Source organism: Cyrtonyx montezumae, unplaced genomic scaffold (genome assembly GCF_038088225.1).
Source record: "Cyrtonyx montezumae isolate F1298 unplaced genomic scaffold, pur_monq_1.0 scaffold_2, whole genome shotgun sequence".
Taxonomy (NCBI): domain Eukaryota; kingdom Metazoa; phylum Chordata; class Aves; order Galliformes; family Odontophoridae; genus Cyrtonyx; species Cyrtonyx montezumae.
Window position 1 is genome coordinate 9,720,921 of NW_027071936.1, and position 16,788 is coordinate 9,737,708.

Here is a 16,788-nt window from a genome sequence, read left to right on the forward strand (position 1 = left end):
GAACGTGTGATGTATTCCCAGCACTCTTCTTCACTGACATAGAGAGTAGTAACAGAGTCATGCTTCCATGCAGAAGTCAAGCATGAAAAATTCCCCCACAAACCTCCTACAGTATGCCCACATTCTAGTGTTGCAGAGCACTCAGCACAACTCAATATATGCACCAACACCACTTTCACAGAAGAGCACTTGTACTAAGTCAAGTGACAATAGAGAAGACCCTGAAACGTGGGATACATTTATTAGAGAAATGTACCCCAGTACAATAGGCTTCTCATCTCCAGAAAACAACTTTTCAGTTGAACAAAACAATATAATTTTCTAACCATTACAATCATTATTGCTTACCAAGAGGCATTCCTCATTCTTTTTGATAAATTATTATAATACTTAAAAGGAAATGTAAGATTTTGGATTTCATAAGCTAAAAATTCTAATGAATTTTTAATTCACCTGAGTAGGGTTTGAGCCTGAATCAAAGCTGAGAATATATATATTTTTTAAACTACTATAGCAAAACTCTGGTTCAATACATTTTGTGGCTTATACTGAAAAACAGATGAGATTTTAAGGGAGTTGAATAAAGTGAAGGAAAACACACAAACTTCTATGCTGTTTTTGCTTGTATGAACAGAAGGCATAAAAAAATGAAGAATAATCCTAAATTATAATTTTTCAGGACTGGATTAAGATAATAACACCAATCTCAAATTTTGTTCCTTAACGAAAAGTACTTTTAACAACTGGAGTACAGATAATAAAACAGCACACGTGACTCTCAGTACAAATGTACTGCAGTAATGAAAAGTTTCTGTAAAAGCATACTACTGCTTTATCTGGAAAACGACATTAGTAGGCATCCTGAATTCCAGCTAATAGTAGAAAAACTAGTTAGCACCAAGAAGAGAACGGAGTTGGGCACAAGAATAATGAATTTTGTTCTTTTGAACAAACTCAACATGGTTGAGTTCATTTTCTAAGGATTGTTTCAAGCTGACAATCGCATCTACCTCACTGTTAAGATTTCAATATATTCTTATCTAAAGGTCTGAAGAAAGTTCTTCTAAAAAGTTGATAAATAAATAGTTATGTTGATAAAGGGTTGCACCTGCAATTTGATAAACCAGACTACCATCACAGAAAGCTATGACTATGCAAAACTTTTTTTATCAGCACTCTCAAAGACACTATTGACTTTGTTATCTCAATTTTCTTTTTTTTTCCATTCATATTTACATTTGTCAACGGTTATAAAATAAGGGAAAAAAAGACCAACAAAAAAAGCCACATCAAAAGGTTACTTACTGTCTGCACGCTCGCAATCTACTGCTGAAGAGTCAATTTCACCTTCTTTAATGTTGCCACTATTTTCTTTTTCAAGCAGTTTGTCCACCATGGCAATGACACAGTTTAAGCTCTTTCCCACATTGGCCCACACCCTGTCCTGAAAAGAGCATAATATTATCACGGCACATTACTGAAGAAGGATAAAGAGACAAAACCAACTTCTTATCAACACATTAAAATGTTTTAACAAATTACACAAATAGTAGGCATCAGCACATTACATTATTCTCGTTCTACAGGCAGTTTAATCCTTTTTCATGGACTAAATGACAACTGTAATCACGTTCCTTTTTTTTTTGTAACGTTAAAAGAAACAATTTCAATTCTACATGAAAATGCACACAAAGTTATCTGTTTTAGGTTCAATCATAGGGAACTGAGCTTGATTGTTTTACACCATACACAAAGGGTGTAGTCACATACAATCTTGACAAATCAAATCCTGTGTGCAACCAGACATTCTGCCATGGTACTTGACCTCTTTTTAATAATTTAAAATATCATCTATTTTATCACGACATAGTCTGTTAGTACAGATGTAAAATTAAAAGATAAAACTTAACAATTTGCTGTCATGACACATTTCAACTAACATCCGAGGTAATTTCAGTTTTGTCCTGCACCTCTCACAAAGGCTGCAACCATGAGTTTATAATAAACTGAGTTTATAATAAACGTAAGAACTACAGAAATGAGTGTTGCATAAGAAAATCTGTACAAGCAGAAAAAAATTAAAAGAAAATGGAGGAGAGAAATAGTATAGAATAGATACAGGTACGGTCCATCATGTGCTGGATGGTGCAGAAATCAAAGCTCTTGCACATATTCTTGAGGGGCAGAACAAATAAAAAGGACACAACCAAGTCATATAAGAAATGAAGTTGCATGCAAGACTAGGATTCAAAGAGTAGAAAAAATACCAAAACAACACACGTACATGCTTTAATACCAAGTCATTCTGACGTTAATACAGAGCAATCAGAGTTTGCTTAAAGGTTAAAAATGGAAAGATGTGATCATCGATGATCTTTTCTTCTTTACAATAACCAAAAGTTTAAGGTAAACATCAAGCTTCAAGGCATAATAACAGAGCTGCAAAAAGATAGCATGAGAGAAGGGCAAGGAAATCTACTGAAAACTCAAAAATATATCACCATTCCATTTAAGTGGTATCACTTGGAAGTTGGGTGAGAGCAAAGGAAGAACTACTACTAAGGCAAACTTACTCAAAACATGATCTGCTTTCAATTACAGGTCACAGTTCTTAGGCCAGTCTCCTGACACAAGCAGAGGGATCTCAACTTTCTACATTCCCTCCACTTGAGGGCACACCCTGCGGCAAATGGGCATTCTGTCTTGAGAGACATGACACAGATCTATAGACAGAAGCATCTACTTGCAGGAAACACAGGGCAACACAGATCCTCCCGCTTCAGCTCAGAACAGTTAAGAAAACTCGGAAGAAATTTGTAGGGCTGCTGTGAGGGCGAGTGAGCTGATGTACAAATGTCAATAAACTGCTTATTCTTGCACAGAACTGTATTTAATCCACAAATACATTTTTGAAAAGCACTTCATGTACAACGCAACAAGCAGAAATATCTTCACTTGTACACATGAAATAAGCTCTTAAATAGATGACTATCTGAAATTCAAATGCATAAACAAAATTAAAAGCCAAAAACAGAGGACAGGTGCAGGTTTCTTCATAAATTTAATCCTCATGCATGTACCTCAAATATTCCTGAAAAAAGTTCAGACAATGAAATGATTGCCTTCCAGCCCACACCAGCATAAGTTTTGGGAAAACAATTAGGTGAAGAGTAAGAAAGTGTTGCAAACAGTCCAAGCTCAAAAGAGCTGCAAGTTTTACTGGAGAGTGGCAGAGAACATCAGTCTAATTACTGAAGTTGCTAAGGTTTGTGAACTCAAGTTATTCAGAACGGCTGCAGGAATATAATTTCCTTTTCCTCCCTTTGCTGGGGCAGTTCAATCCCAACACAAACAGTGTTAAGATCTTAACGAGCATCTGGAGTTATTCCACAAGCAACACATATAAGAGCTGTAATTCATTTAGGAACGAACACTTCTCCTTGTAAAACAAACTTTTAACCTAGCATTAAGATGATGTCTATAGGATATGCACACAAACATTCCCTGAGGGTTTAGAAGCAAGATTCATAAACATCTGTTGACATAAAACTCGCTTTGATATCATACATCTGTCCGTTTTACATAAGAGCAAGTGAGACAAAGGGAACAAAAGCTTACTGTCCCAGAGCTCTTTTTCTCTAGATACATGGTTCTTAGGATTCTAAGTTAGCACTACATGCAGACACAAGAAGTAGATAAGTCTACCATTTGTGGTCATGTTATGCTGTCTACATCAAAGACGACCTCACTGTAAAAAAAAACATAGTAAAGAGTAAAATTGCTCTTTGCTATCAATGAAAATAAGTGACTCCCTGTTCTTTTACATGAAAGAGAATACATAAATGTCACTTTCCTTCTTCTCCCTTGCCTTTCACGTGCCTTCTTGTAGCCTGCCTAGCATGCCTTCCACTCACCTTGCATGTTCTAAAGCAATTCATTTTCCATTTGTCTACAAAACATCACAAATGATCATTTTGCAGCACATGTCAGATTAAAGTACAAAATACAAAAAAATTTTTAAGTCTTCTGTCTGAAGTGAAGGTGGAGAAGAAAATAAGTGTTATTTCTTCATACATCTAAGTGCTGAGACCCTAGGTTCTTCAACAGGATGCATCTTCCCTGATAGCAGTTTTCTCACCAGTACTCACTGGGCTAACTGAGCGTTAAATTTACTCCTGTGGTATGAAAGAACCAAGATAAAGAAGGTTTCCGGCTCATTCATTACTGCTTCTTTAAACTCAAAAGTCAAACTAACGCCAAGGAAAAATGCGTAACAAGACTCGACTGGTAATGCAGAATGGGATAAGTCAATGGCACACTGACCACTCCTACACTGATGCGTGCCCTTTCACATACACCGTTAGCATAGCATACTTGGCACAGTCTGACAGAGCAACTACATCACTCAGCTACAGAGACACCGTGTCTCCTTTGAGATGCAATGTGTGGGTCCGTTTCCATATATTAAAGTCCTTTAGATGTATGCTCGTAGATAAAGAGTTTTTCATGATTAAAATCCTGTTGTGACGTGACAGGGTTTTTGGAATGGGAAGTATCATACATGGGTCAGTCCTTCAGAATGATGACTGAACGCCATGCCAATACACTTGTAAATAATTTATTGGATATGACATTCTATGGCCTTTGTAACTCCAATCACGTTAAGTAGTCAGTCAGAAACGTAGAGCAGAAACAGCTCCAAAGGGCAATGTGCCTGCCTTTTCTTGTCTAATGCATAACATGCTCTGTTCTCTCCTAGGTTCTAGGACAGTAGAAGCAGCTGGCAAGAGAAGAGGGGAACAACTGTCCAGAGGCAACCCAATACTCTCAAGTTAAATATTTTCCCTTCAACAGCACTGTTGTACTACTCCCTACATACAGCACACCAATATAAACACAGCTCAATCCATACTGCTGTCAGCTCCACTGGGATCAATATCTGTACTTGATATCAAAGCAGAGGTACAGTACAGCATTGCTATAGAGAAGAGGAAGGCTTCCTGGGAAACACTGCTCACACAATGAAAGGGCACTGTGCATAATTAAACTGGGAGCTATTCCCTACGATAAACTTGGATGCCAAGGAAGGAGGGCATCTTGACAAGTTGTTTTAACATTGTGCCTTGAATTCACTTCTGAGATGTTTGTAGGGTAACACAGTCTTTAAAAGTAGATGGAACAGGGTCAGCTCAAAGAGCTGTTGGACACGATCGATTTAGATTTTGGATAACAGTAGAATAGAACACTGAGTTACAGAAACAGCTCTTGATAATAACGGGGAGAAAAAGCAACAAAGGAGAACATAGTGCCCCACATACATATAATTTTTTTCTCCTTTCATAGTTGGCTTTCAGGGTAGATAAAGTATTTTTTCACATCTCATACATGATTATTCTTACTATTTCCTAAACAATAATGTCAGCTTGATCATTTAAACATTATTCATTACCCAAGTTTTAATAAAGAAATGAAAATCTATGAAAGCCTAATGCCTAATCTTCCAATTTAAGAGAAATTGTCTTTTTTCTTAGGTTTATAGAGCCTGAAGTTTGATATTGACTCGGACTCAGTTTATTGACTTGGAAAATATCTAGGGATGTACTTAAATTTAACCAAGCAGGTAATTTTACTAATTCAGCAAGAAAAAAAAATCCCAACACTGTAAACTAAAGCATTTCCGTGACTTAGTAATTAGATGCAACTTTCTGGCAGAAATATATCAATAAAATAAAACAATAATAAAATACAGTACAGCTGGCTTCTCTGCAACAGCAGAATTAGTACATTAAAACACAATTTGCACAAAAATTTCCATTCTCCCTTCTGTCAGATCTATTGTGATACTTATTCTACTGAATGCCTCAGCAGCTGCAATCAAACAGTCTGGTTTCAATTTCAAGTAAAGAGAGACCGTTCTAGCAGCCAGACTGTGGAAAAAAAAAAACACGGAAAATGAATTTTTCATGACAGACAAATAAAAGAATGAGTTATTTACTGTTTTAACTCTCATGACTTGTAATGTATGGGCATGGAGATAATTGTCTTTTCTCCTCAAGTCATATTCTTCTTCTCTTATTTATGGTATGGATAAAAGTTACCGTACTGGTGTAGGTACTACAGCTCACAGATATTAATTATTTACAACACAGATTAATATGTCTGAATCCTTCATATTTATGAGAACACATTGATGAACCGAATACAGGATGAACCTGAACTGAATAAAAATAACTTGAGTTCAAGGTATGTATAACAAAAGCAGATCTTTTGTGAACACATCTACCAAACGTTTCGTTTACGAAGTCTCAGCCACAACTAATATACATCTTTGCAAGACATACCAATAACATTAAAATCTAAAACCCGTGTTCCATTTGTTTTAAGCAATCTCAGATATCTTCTAGGAACACAATCTATGGGAAAACAGCTCTGTTTTGTTAAGACTTAGTTTACGTATGTTTAAACTATATATGCTGTGTCTTGGATAAAAAAAATCCCGACATCAGTGTAGGCCTTTTCAACCTCCTTAAATCTGCCTAATCAAGAAAAAGAACTCAAGAGTAAATAATACTTACACTCCTGTTTAGACAAGAAGATATTCATCATCCTCACTATTATATGCTCCTCTAAGCTGTTGCACGGAAGCACACTATAGTTAGGAAAGTCTTTTACATTCGTTTTAGGAAAGTTTATTATTTCTAAGTAGTAGTAAGTCAAGATATACCTTAAAATATTATTTATTGATTATGAATTACCTCCTTCCCCTAAAAACAGTGATAATGATACTAGGGCTTCCACTTGTTTATGCTCATTTTTAGTTTTTGGGACTCAGTTTCAACGAAAAGTATTCCAGCTACTTACCCACTCCTCCTCATCATACTCAGAATGATGGGGTATAGAGTCCTGTCTTTTAACCTGAGATGGATGATCACGACGCTTTAGGTCATCCCCCTCTTCCGCACTGTTTCTAGGCACAGCTGGTTTCTTGAGGACACAGCCAGGTCGGGCCGTATACAGTGCTAGAAGGGCACTTCTGACCAGCTGATCCTTAAATGCATGCACAAACAACTCTGTCTGGAGATAAACAAAACAAGAATGAATACAAGGTAAAAATAAAGAATTTAATAGCATATTAAAGCTATTACAACAGTGAATTATGCTTAGATAGGGATGTTTGTTTTTTTGGTCAGCCCAAGGAGCAGAAAGCAATGTAAAACAGCAAAGCCTAGGAAACAACTCCAGAATTTTTATGACATGGCATTCGACAATCTTATCACTCTAAGAATTAATAACACAAAACTAAACTGAGTCAGAGATTATCAACTTCTCATACAATCCTCTTTGAGTTTCAAATTTTGCCTGCAGCAACAAGCCTCAACAAAGATTAGTTCTAAGAGTATCCAACCACTTCTCCATCATTTACAGATGTCAGGTAAAACCTGATTAACAAATACTGAGATTGCCTTAAATAAAAACACTCCACTCTATACTTCTGAAATTCAAGTATCTGCAAAAGCAGTGCTTCCAAGTACAAGCTGAAACCTAAAGTACCTAAAGTATCAGTCCAGATATCTGAAGGAAGGAATCCTTGAAGCAATTTTTCCAGACTCTCTAGAGATAATTATTGGCATTCACTATCATTTTTAAGTCCTCCTTTCTGACTCTGACACCTTGAAGTTTATTTTTTTTAAATACTTATAGTCTCCCTGCATTATTTCCTTCTACCACAATAATAAAAATAAAAATGACCCTCCTTTCTGCATATAGCCTTCAGCATCTCCAGCCTCAGACTCTACCTAACAGCATAAACCACTCAACTGTTATTTTCATTCTCAATTTACAAACAAGTTGCAGTACAAAGTGTGATATCTCAGACAGATTAATTCAGCGATATGAATATGTTAGCATTTCACATTTCACTAGTTCTTCTAAAATGCAAAAGACTTGGAGACCCCATAATAATAAAAATATTAAGAGAGGGTTGCAGATCATGAAGGGGGGTCTACAGGAAAGCTGGGGAGGGATTTTTTAGAAAGGCAACAGGACAAGGGGATATGGTTTTAAACTGGAAGAGGGTGGACTTAGACTAGATATTAGGAAGAAATCATAAACCATGACAACCCCACAACCTTTCTGAGCAGCTTGAGTGCTCCATCACTCAGAGTTGAGAAGTTCTTCCTTGTGTTAGTAAGGAACTTCCTGTGTTTCCGTTTCTCCCCATTTCCCTCATTTTATTGTTACATGCCACTGAAGAGTCCATCCCCATCAACTGACTTCTGCATTTTTAGACAGTTTTGAGATCCCCTCTGCGCCTTCTCTAGAATAAAATGTCACAGTTCCCTGAGCCTTTGGTCATTAATGTCTGAACAGAGAAAGCCTGAAAATTTGCTGCAACTAAAACTCAAAAGGTTTTAAAAGAACAACCTCAGAAATGTGACGTTAAGCCATGACTTTTTAAGTTACATCAGGACTTCTTCTGGACTTAATTTGAGATTCCTCCATGATTAGGCATGATCAATACTATTTAACTCGCAGGCAATTTTATCAGACACATTTTGCCTCTTCACTAATTTAGTACCTGAGGGAAAGGCTACTTAAATAGACAATTTTCTTATTTGCTGTCCTTCAGGACTGCCTCACGGTAGTGTGAATTGAACTGTAATACAACTTTGTTTTTCTATACTTCCAGCCTCCAAACAGTGCACACTTAGAGAACACTGTTTGGGTACTAGCGCTACAAAACCGTATCAACCTCTTCGAAAAAGGAGGCAAAGTTAGGATTACAGAAATGTCTTTTCTCAACGCAGTAACAGTAGAGCTACTTCTCATGGCTATTCTACAGCTGCTGTCAAAATAGCCCAAGCTACTTGCCCGTCATTAGAAATGACAATACCATAGTTTTGCTGAGGTCTTGTGTCAAGCAGATTGTGAGGGGGAAGAGAGATGCATCATATCAGGTTTCCACATCAGGAATGGTAAATTCAAAGAAAAGCTTTGAGTTTCAGAAAGTTATAAGCATTGGACAAATTTTATGTCAGGAATGCCTTCCTATAACTGTGATATACATTAGGTAACTCTGAAAAGTTCAAGTAACTTAATTTCACTGTAAATACTTTGTAGGGAAGAACACGTTTCAGGAAAGTAAGTTGGTGTGGAAGTGTTTTTCATATAGAACATAAAATTCTACCATTATTAAATTCTATTCAAAGATTCCATTGGTTTAACAACTATCAACATTTAACTGTATTTTCTTACAGTTAAACACAGCTAAATTTGCAGAACATCACTATTTATAGAATTTTACTGAAGCCACAAAACTAGTATATACAAAGAAATGCAAACTTTGCAAGTTCTTTTAGATACTTGACTAAAGAGTATTTCTGTAAATAAAGATAGGCATAGCTGGAAAATGAATTTATCAAGCCTTCTGCAAGCTGCAAATGCTGATACACTTGTCAGCAGCTAATGGCTTTTTAAATCAATTAACAGAAAGTGTTGATAAAAGATTAGTCTCAGAAAACTGTATAGTAAATTCCAAATCATATACATAGAGGTAAAACCACGCCAGAAATATTAGAAATTAAGTTTAATTAAAAAAACACGCAGCACTGGAATTTTTATCCACTTCCAATGCATGCAGCAAGTCCTTCTACTTCTAACAAAATTACTTGGCTGTAACTCACATTTTACTGCTACCTAAACATTTTGGAAGTAGTCATTCTGTATAAATAGTTTGATACAGCCTTTGGTTGAAAATGCCACTTTTTAATAAATTTGAGAAGCATTCATTACCAGGCATATATTTGTTCCCAACTTCTTCAAACAGCTGCTTAACTTCTAAATTGGTATCAATGTAAGTAATAGAAAATTTCTTTCTTACGTGTCAAAGGCACATAAAAAAGCGTGACAAAATGAAATCTCTCCCTTTTATTTTCAGGCAAATTCTACCTTCCTATATACCCCTGACATTTGCTCCACTGCTCTAAAGTTACCGTGGATTTATACATCTATAACCAAGAGCAACATTTGTCACCCCTGTGGCTCCGGTGCAATGCCATCACAGTATGTGCCTGAACTCAATATTGAGATTTGAAACTCTCACAGTGAACAACACACTGCTGGGATAATGGCACAACAGACCACAGGGGTTGCCACTTCCCAATAGTGGAAGATACACTGAAATGATTATTCATCATGCTATTAAGTCATACTGAGATCACTTTACAGAAGGTAGGGCCCATGAAGCAATAGGAAACTTTTTAAAACCCCTTTGGTTATAGCTATAGCACTTAATATTTTTTGTAGAGTAACATACGCTTAAAAGTACTTTTCAGACTTGAGCTAATCTCCAAAATCCCCCTGTGAGACAGGTAGAAAAATATTATCCTCCCTAATTTAGAGCTAAAGTACCTAAAATGAGGAAGTGCCCACAGCTAAGGAATTAAGTAATATGAGGAACAGGATTAAAATCTGGGACCACCTACTTCCAACTCATCCTTCCAAACTGCACTGTCATTTCTGGTCACGCTATTATTCTCACCTTTGAGCACTAGCTTGAGTTACCTCCCATAGGCAGTTGAAGTATCATAAAGAGAGAAATAAAATCACAGTTAATCATCCCACAGAATTATTTACAGTAATCTATTCTTGTTAAACCCTATTATGTGGCCCACTAGAGGATAAGAAAGAAATTAAATCAATTATATTTTCAAATAATGCCAACTCTTATAAATTTAATTAACTTTCTACACGGAATAACTCCAGAAATGCACAATATTTTTCTCCTTTCTTTTGACAACTGCATTTTGAAGCTTATGTAATGTTTCTTGATGCAATGGAAAACAATTCATGCTGGAAAAAAAGCCCCAGCAGCTACAGACTTGATTATTTCATTTTCCATTGCAGCAAAGATTTGAATCTTACTTTTTCTGAAAGCATCTTTAAAGAGTTCTTCAAGCTGTCTGGAGAATGCTGGCTTGCAGAATTAAGCAGGAGGTCTGCATGGCTTGATATGAGAGGCTGTAGATGATTGATGTTGCTGAGAACTTCTTTTGCCTTTGCTGTGTTTTCAGGTGAATAATAAATACACTGGTATCCAGTACTGTAACAACACAAAGATGCACATCAAAATGAGTTATGCTATTATCAGCATTAACATACAAAGAAATTTTAACAGATATTGTAAGAATGGCTGATACCAAAAATTTACTGTTATCATTGAAACTCTCCTCCCCTTAAAGGTAAAGACAAGTCTGCATTTGAACATCAGAGGACAATGCAGACCACCGAACACCTAAGCAGTACTGTACAACAGCATACAAGACCTGGGTGCACACTGTATTTTATTCCTAATTTATTCATGCTTTCGAAAGATTTTATTTGATTATTTGCTCAGTGGAGAGCTCAAGGAAGAGGTGTAACAGGACCTAATGACTTCTTGGATATAAAAAGAAGCATATGTCAGGCCATTCCAACAGCCCATATGCAAAACGCCTAGTTGGCTACATGTTACAATCATTAATATATATTTAATTACATCACCAAGCAACTCCTGGAACATAATTAAGGACAGAGCATCCCCAGCTGCCTCAGTACACAGCTCCCTTTTTTTATTCTTGTGTCTTTTCTTTACTCATCCTTACTTTTCTTCCACACCCCTATGTCCCACCCAGTTTCAGTTCCTTTCTTCACCAATCAAGACCTGAATTATTGACACTCATATAGTTTTTCAAATTGTTGCTTTTCTTTCAGTCCTCTTTCAGAGCATTTCACTGTCATTTTCCCTTCAGTATCCCCTCTAGTTCTCCCTTGTTAGCTTTCTATAAATAAAATTTAATTAAATAATGGAAATGCACACAAATTCAAATGAAGCAACTTCCACAAAATCTAGAGCACAAGCCATTTTGCAAATAAGAATAGATTAAAATAGTCTCAAAAATAAGCATCTTGCTTAGATACGTTACTGAGTTACTGTCCTAAAATACACAATGCTAAATTCACAGTCCATTGAACCAGTTACTGACTACCAAGTGCAGAGAGCAGAATTTTCCACAGCTCGACAAAATGCACTGTAGAAACCATCTTAGTTTTGCAAGAAAAAAAAAATCCTTTGTGAGTACTAAAGAAATGGTCACAGCTCTGCCTTAAAGGAGACAACGCTGTCAGTCACATCAGGGCCACTGATGCATCCACTGCAACACTCAAGAACAACTGTCCACATTAATTGTCTTCAAAGTCTTGATAATTCACAGCACTGAATCACCTCAGAACTCCCCTTCTGACTCCCTCTCTTTATCAAACTGCCTTTTTGCAGGCTGAATTTGGCTAACATTTACCAAGTTTACTATATACATATTCCATACTGGGATTCCCCTCAGCCCTTAATTACCGTATCTTTCCCACTGACCTCCCAGCCCTAAGCCTCCAGTGGATACTGCAGCAGAAAAGCTACAAGCCCAGAGAAACAGAGCCATTATTTTATATATACAACACATTTAGCAATGTCTGAAGTTTCTAACTGAACAAAATGTGTTTCCTTTTAAATAAATATTACTAAAACTTATGTGCCAGGCTGTCTGTACAATATTTGGTTCTTAGAACAGCTGTAAAAGTAGACAAAAGAAATAACAAGAAGAAACTTCCGCATTAGGGCAAAGATCACATAGGTAGGTTGAGTGCAAGAAATCAGCAGCAATACAAAAATCTGTCCTTGAAATATTAAGTAACATATTGGACAATTACCTTTTGAAAGCCTGTAATAATGTATTGCGGCTTAAGATTCAAAGCCTTCACTTAGCATATAAAGTATATTACATATGGCACACATCACTATGTACACACAACTTTCAGTGGTCATTTCAGTTCTCAAAACTGTTTTAATGACAACGTCATGTAATTTGAATTAAGAATATGTCAACTAAATCCACAATTTTAACTTGAAGCTAACAAAGTTCTTACCTGAAAATAAATACGACAATATGCTAAATGTCTAATTCATTTTTTTTTTAAACAGTCAGGGTAACTTCATATTCCTACTGTTAACTGAGTTGTCTGTGCGACTACGTTAAACTGCCACCATCTGTGACTGGGTTAAAATCTTCTAGCAACGAACATTTGATTTCACATTCTTCAAAACATAAGTCGCAGAAAATGACTTCCAGAATACAGTTAAAAAATACACAACAAAAACAACTCCTACTATTTAAACTCAAGCTTACCTGCACATATGTTACAGAAGCTACCAGTGCAGAGGTTTGTTTTAAAGCATCACATGTATGCTATCTAAAGCTATGGTCATAGAATGGCTTGGGTTGGATCCATTTTTATTTATCAAGTCTGAATTTCTATGAATCCTTTCCTTGAAGCAATGAACGAGGCTGTATGCAAAGGGCTTCTCTTGCTGCTCCTACCATTACCTCTTAAATCCTCTTTAAGTAACAATGAATAACCGCCTTCAATCAATAATGGGACACACATTTCAGTGAAAACAGAAGCCAAAATGCCCTTCATCAGCCCTCCAACTGACCTAAGCAGAACTCATGCTCAGATAAAGTGAATCTTTCTAGGAAGATACTCAGGGAAGCATGACTATCTAGGAATGGCCTTCAGTAGTTCTTAAATTGTTTTTTGGGTATCTTTGTGCTAACAAAGATATAATCATTTCTAACACAGGGGAGAACCTCATCCAGGGTAAATGAGCTACAATTTTAGCAGAAGACAGAAACTATAATACTTCTTCACAAAACTGAGAGCAAATGACACCTTTCAGCACAGTCTTTTCCTGGCAGCCTACTGAGGTACATATTACACCCAGAAGACAGCACTTGAGATCTGTTGCCCTCCTTTTCCATTCTACAGAGAAAGAATGACGAAGTCATGAGAGTCTGCTCTCTTCCCATCACTCCTGCAGCCCAAATATAGCTCCTTGCTCTCCAAGGACAACCCATTCTAATCTTCATACGTGAAGAATCTCTAAACCCCTCCTCTTCTTCATTTTCCTGTCCGCATTACCTTTCTTTCAGGCCTCCTTAGGGAAATGCATCAGGTAATTCTGTTCAGAGAGACTAGTGGCTGAATGATGTTCTGATGAAATGTTTATACCAATGAATAGCAATATGAACTGTGGCACTTACTCTGTAACGCTTCCATCAAACTTAATACATATGTTTGGTGACGTTCATCTCCTTGATGAAAGGAGATGTATACATAAGAAAAGAGAAAATAAGCAAAGAATATCACTGTGAAAAGTACTGTACATTACAAGTTGTGATTTCCCTTGAGGATCAAGGTTAAAATTGGACCAAATACAAATCATCATTATTTCAACATCTCTGGGCTTTCCTATGAAACGATATTATTTCAGATTTCTCAGAGAATAGAAATAGACGAAGGTTATGAAACCCACATGTAGGAACCCTGAAGATCTCAGCTTTAATAAAATCTGTTGGCAAGTAAGTTAGTAAAAAGTTAGCAAAGTCACTTACCAAAGATCTAGATCTTGACAAACAAGAAAGAATCTTATCAGACAGTCAAACTCAAAATAATTATGGTAAAAAAAACAACAACAACCCAAAGCAAAAAATTTTCATTACTCCCTTAAGTTTGTGCTAATAGAATGAGGGATCATTTATGAAGATTTTGCAAGAAACTATATAAAAAAAATCAGTGAGTTTCAACATCCAGTGCAGCTGGGACACTTCTGATTATCTTGATCCTTAGTACTTGGGCCTTAAAATACTTAATTTCTTAGACTTCTGATCACAAGAAAAAAAGCCCTTCACGTACCTTGGAAGTGATTTATGAACCCTTAAAACAGAGAGGCATAATATGGGTATAACTTACAGAACACCTGCCTTCACTGCTCCTGCACAACTGAGCTCTCTAAGTAATAATTTGCTGTGCCATCTAAACCAATTATAAAACAAGTCCTTCCATTTGTTGGAAGGAGAAGTATTTATCAGGTTGACAGAAGACTGAATCCGAACAACCATTTTACTTTCTCTTTTTGCTAGAAAGAAAGAGAAAAATGTCAAAAGAACCAGTCATGAAAAAACCCTAAGATAAATGTGTATCATACACAGATAATAAATCACTGCAAAGCAGTCAATTAAGCATACCTTAATCAGCACATTTCAGTTATTTGAATTTAAATGGTCTCATACCTTAATATGATTAAAAACTATCTCTTGTTCTTAGTTACAAAGTTCTTACGAAGTCCACTGATACAACCAAAAGGACAGACAACCTACAGACTTGCATTGAAGGCATGCTAAATTTTTACATTGCTGAAGCCATTTATCTGCAACTTTGCTGCAGATACAGAATTGTACAGATCATGGATGGGTTATAAAGCAACACGTCTGACTTCAGATCACTTATGATTAATGTAATTTCATCTTGTAAAGGGTGATATGACCTTGCTTGCAGTTAACGCTTCCTGTGGTTAATTCCACAAGCCCAGTTTTGAGTAAGGAATATTTTGTGATATGCTGACGATGTTGAATATTTCAACACACTGTTCTACTAATCAGCCTGAAGGTCAAAGACATGCAAGACACTCCATCACATGCACTGACAATGATGTCTTGAAAGCTACCAGGAGCGGATTGAGGAATCATCTCTTCCCTCATCTTTCCTCGGGTCTTCTGCTCACTTAGCCTAAAGGAAAAGGCAGCAGTTTTTTTTCCTGCTCATTTTATATTCTGACTGACATCTCAAGGTGTCACTTCTTTCTTCTCTCATAGATTTCAGGAAAGCTGCTTCAAATGTAAAACAGGAGATATTTAAATTGTAAAGTCTGCCCCCCCCCCCCCCCCCCCCCCCCGGAAACACTAAGCACCCTCAAAGCATCCCAGTGTAGCTAAAAAAACAGGCACATACAAAAGCTACTACTGCCACAGCCAAAGAATTTTCTCCATGTTAAGAATGACAACAGCCCTTACAGTAACTACTTAAAGCACTCCCAATTTTAAATTTTCAGATAAGCAAAATCACATTCAGAATTTGCTTCCACTCAGGACACATATTAGAGAATGTCTAAGCACTTTGAAATAGGTACAAAATGCCTTGATAAAACCTACTCAAAGCTTGACCCATGGCTCCTGAACACAATCCTCTACAAACTAAGAGGCCTACACATCCAAGTCAGTGAGATAAGGATAAATGAAATCGAGAAGAGGTTGTGCTGTGTTGAGTACTCTTCTCCATCTTAGCTTTCTGACACTTAACACTGGATAGGTGCAAAGGTCCAGCCCATCTTCTCTCTTGTTACAGGTGATCATGAGTCTAGCACACTGGCAATTCATTCCTATGAGATAACTGCTATGTGTGATTTCCCAGGGAGACCTCAAAAAAAAAAAAAAAAAAAAGACTGTGTCTCTCTCTCCCCTGGGAGAGATTTTCTGTTTTCTCTCCAATTAGTAGAAATCACAGATAATCATTTCAAGTTTACTCGCAGCTATCCCACAGTTCAGGAAATCATATTCTGTCAATGTGAATACACTGCTGGACTGTGGAAGTGAGAAACAGAATAAACTGCAAATCTCATCAAATCACTGAGAGGGGTTCTGATCAATATCTATAAATATTTAAAGGGAGGTGGAAAGCAAATGGATGAGTCCAGGCTCTTAGTGGTATGTAGCAACAGAATAATGAGTAATAGCCTAAAATTTGAACATAGGGAGTTCCATACTAAGACGTAGAAGAAATTCTTTACAGGGTGATTGATCACTGGAACAGGGTGCCCAGAGGTTGTGGAGTCTTCTTCTATGGAGATATTCAAGACTCAAC

At 36.7% G+C, this 16,788-nt stretch overlaps 1 protein-coding gene across 2 annotated transcripts in view; it reads right to left on the bottom strand.

The window, feature by feature from the left end:
* Positions 1 to 16,788, bottom strand: part of INPP4B (inositol polyphosphate-4-phosphatase type II B) — a 159,746-nt gene that overhangs the window by 53,649 nt on the left and 89,309 nt on the right. For both annotated transcript variants that reach the window (XM_065736333.1, XM_065736334.1), the window contains exons 13-15: positions 10,924 to 11,101; positions 6,862 to 7,074; positions 1,306 to 1,444 (exon numbers count right to left, since the gene is read on the bottom strand). In XM_065736333.1, the coding sequence (XP_065592405.1) occupies positions 1,306 to 1,444; positions 6,862 to 7,074; positions 10,924 to 11,101 (530 nt within the window). The remainder of the gene's footprint in view (positions 1 to 1,305; positions 1,445 to 6,861; positions 7,075 to 10,923; positions 11,102 to 16,788) is intronic.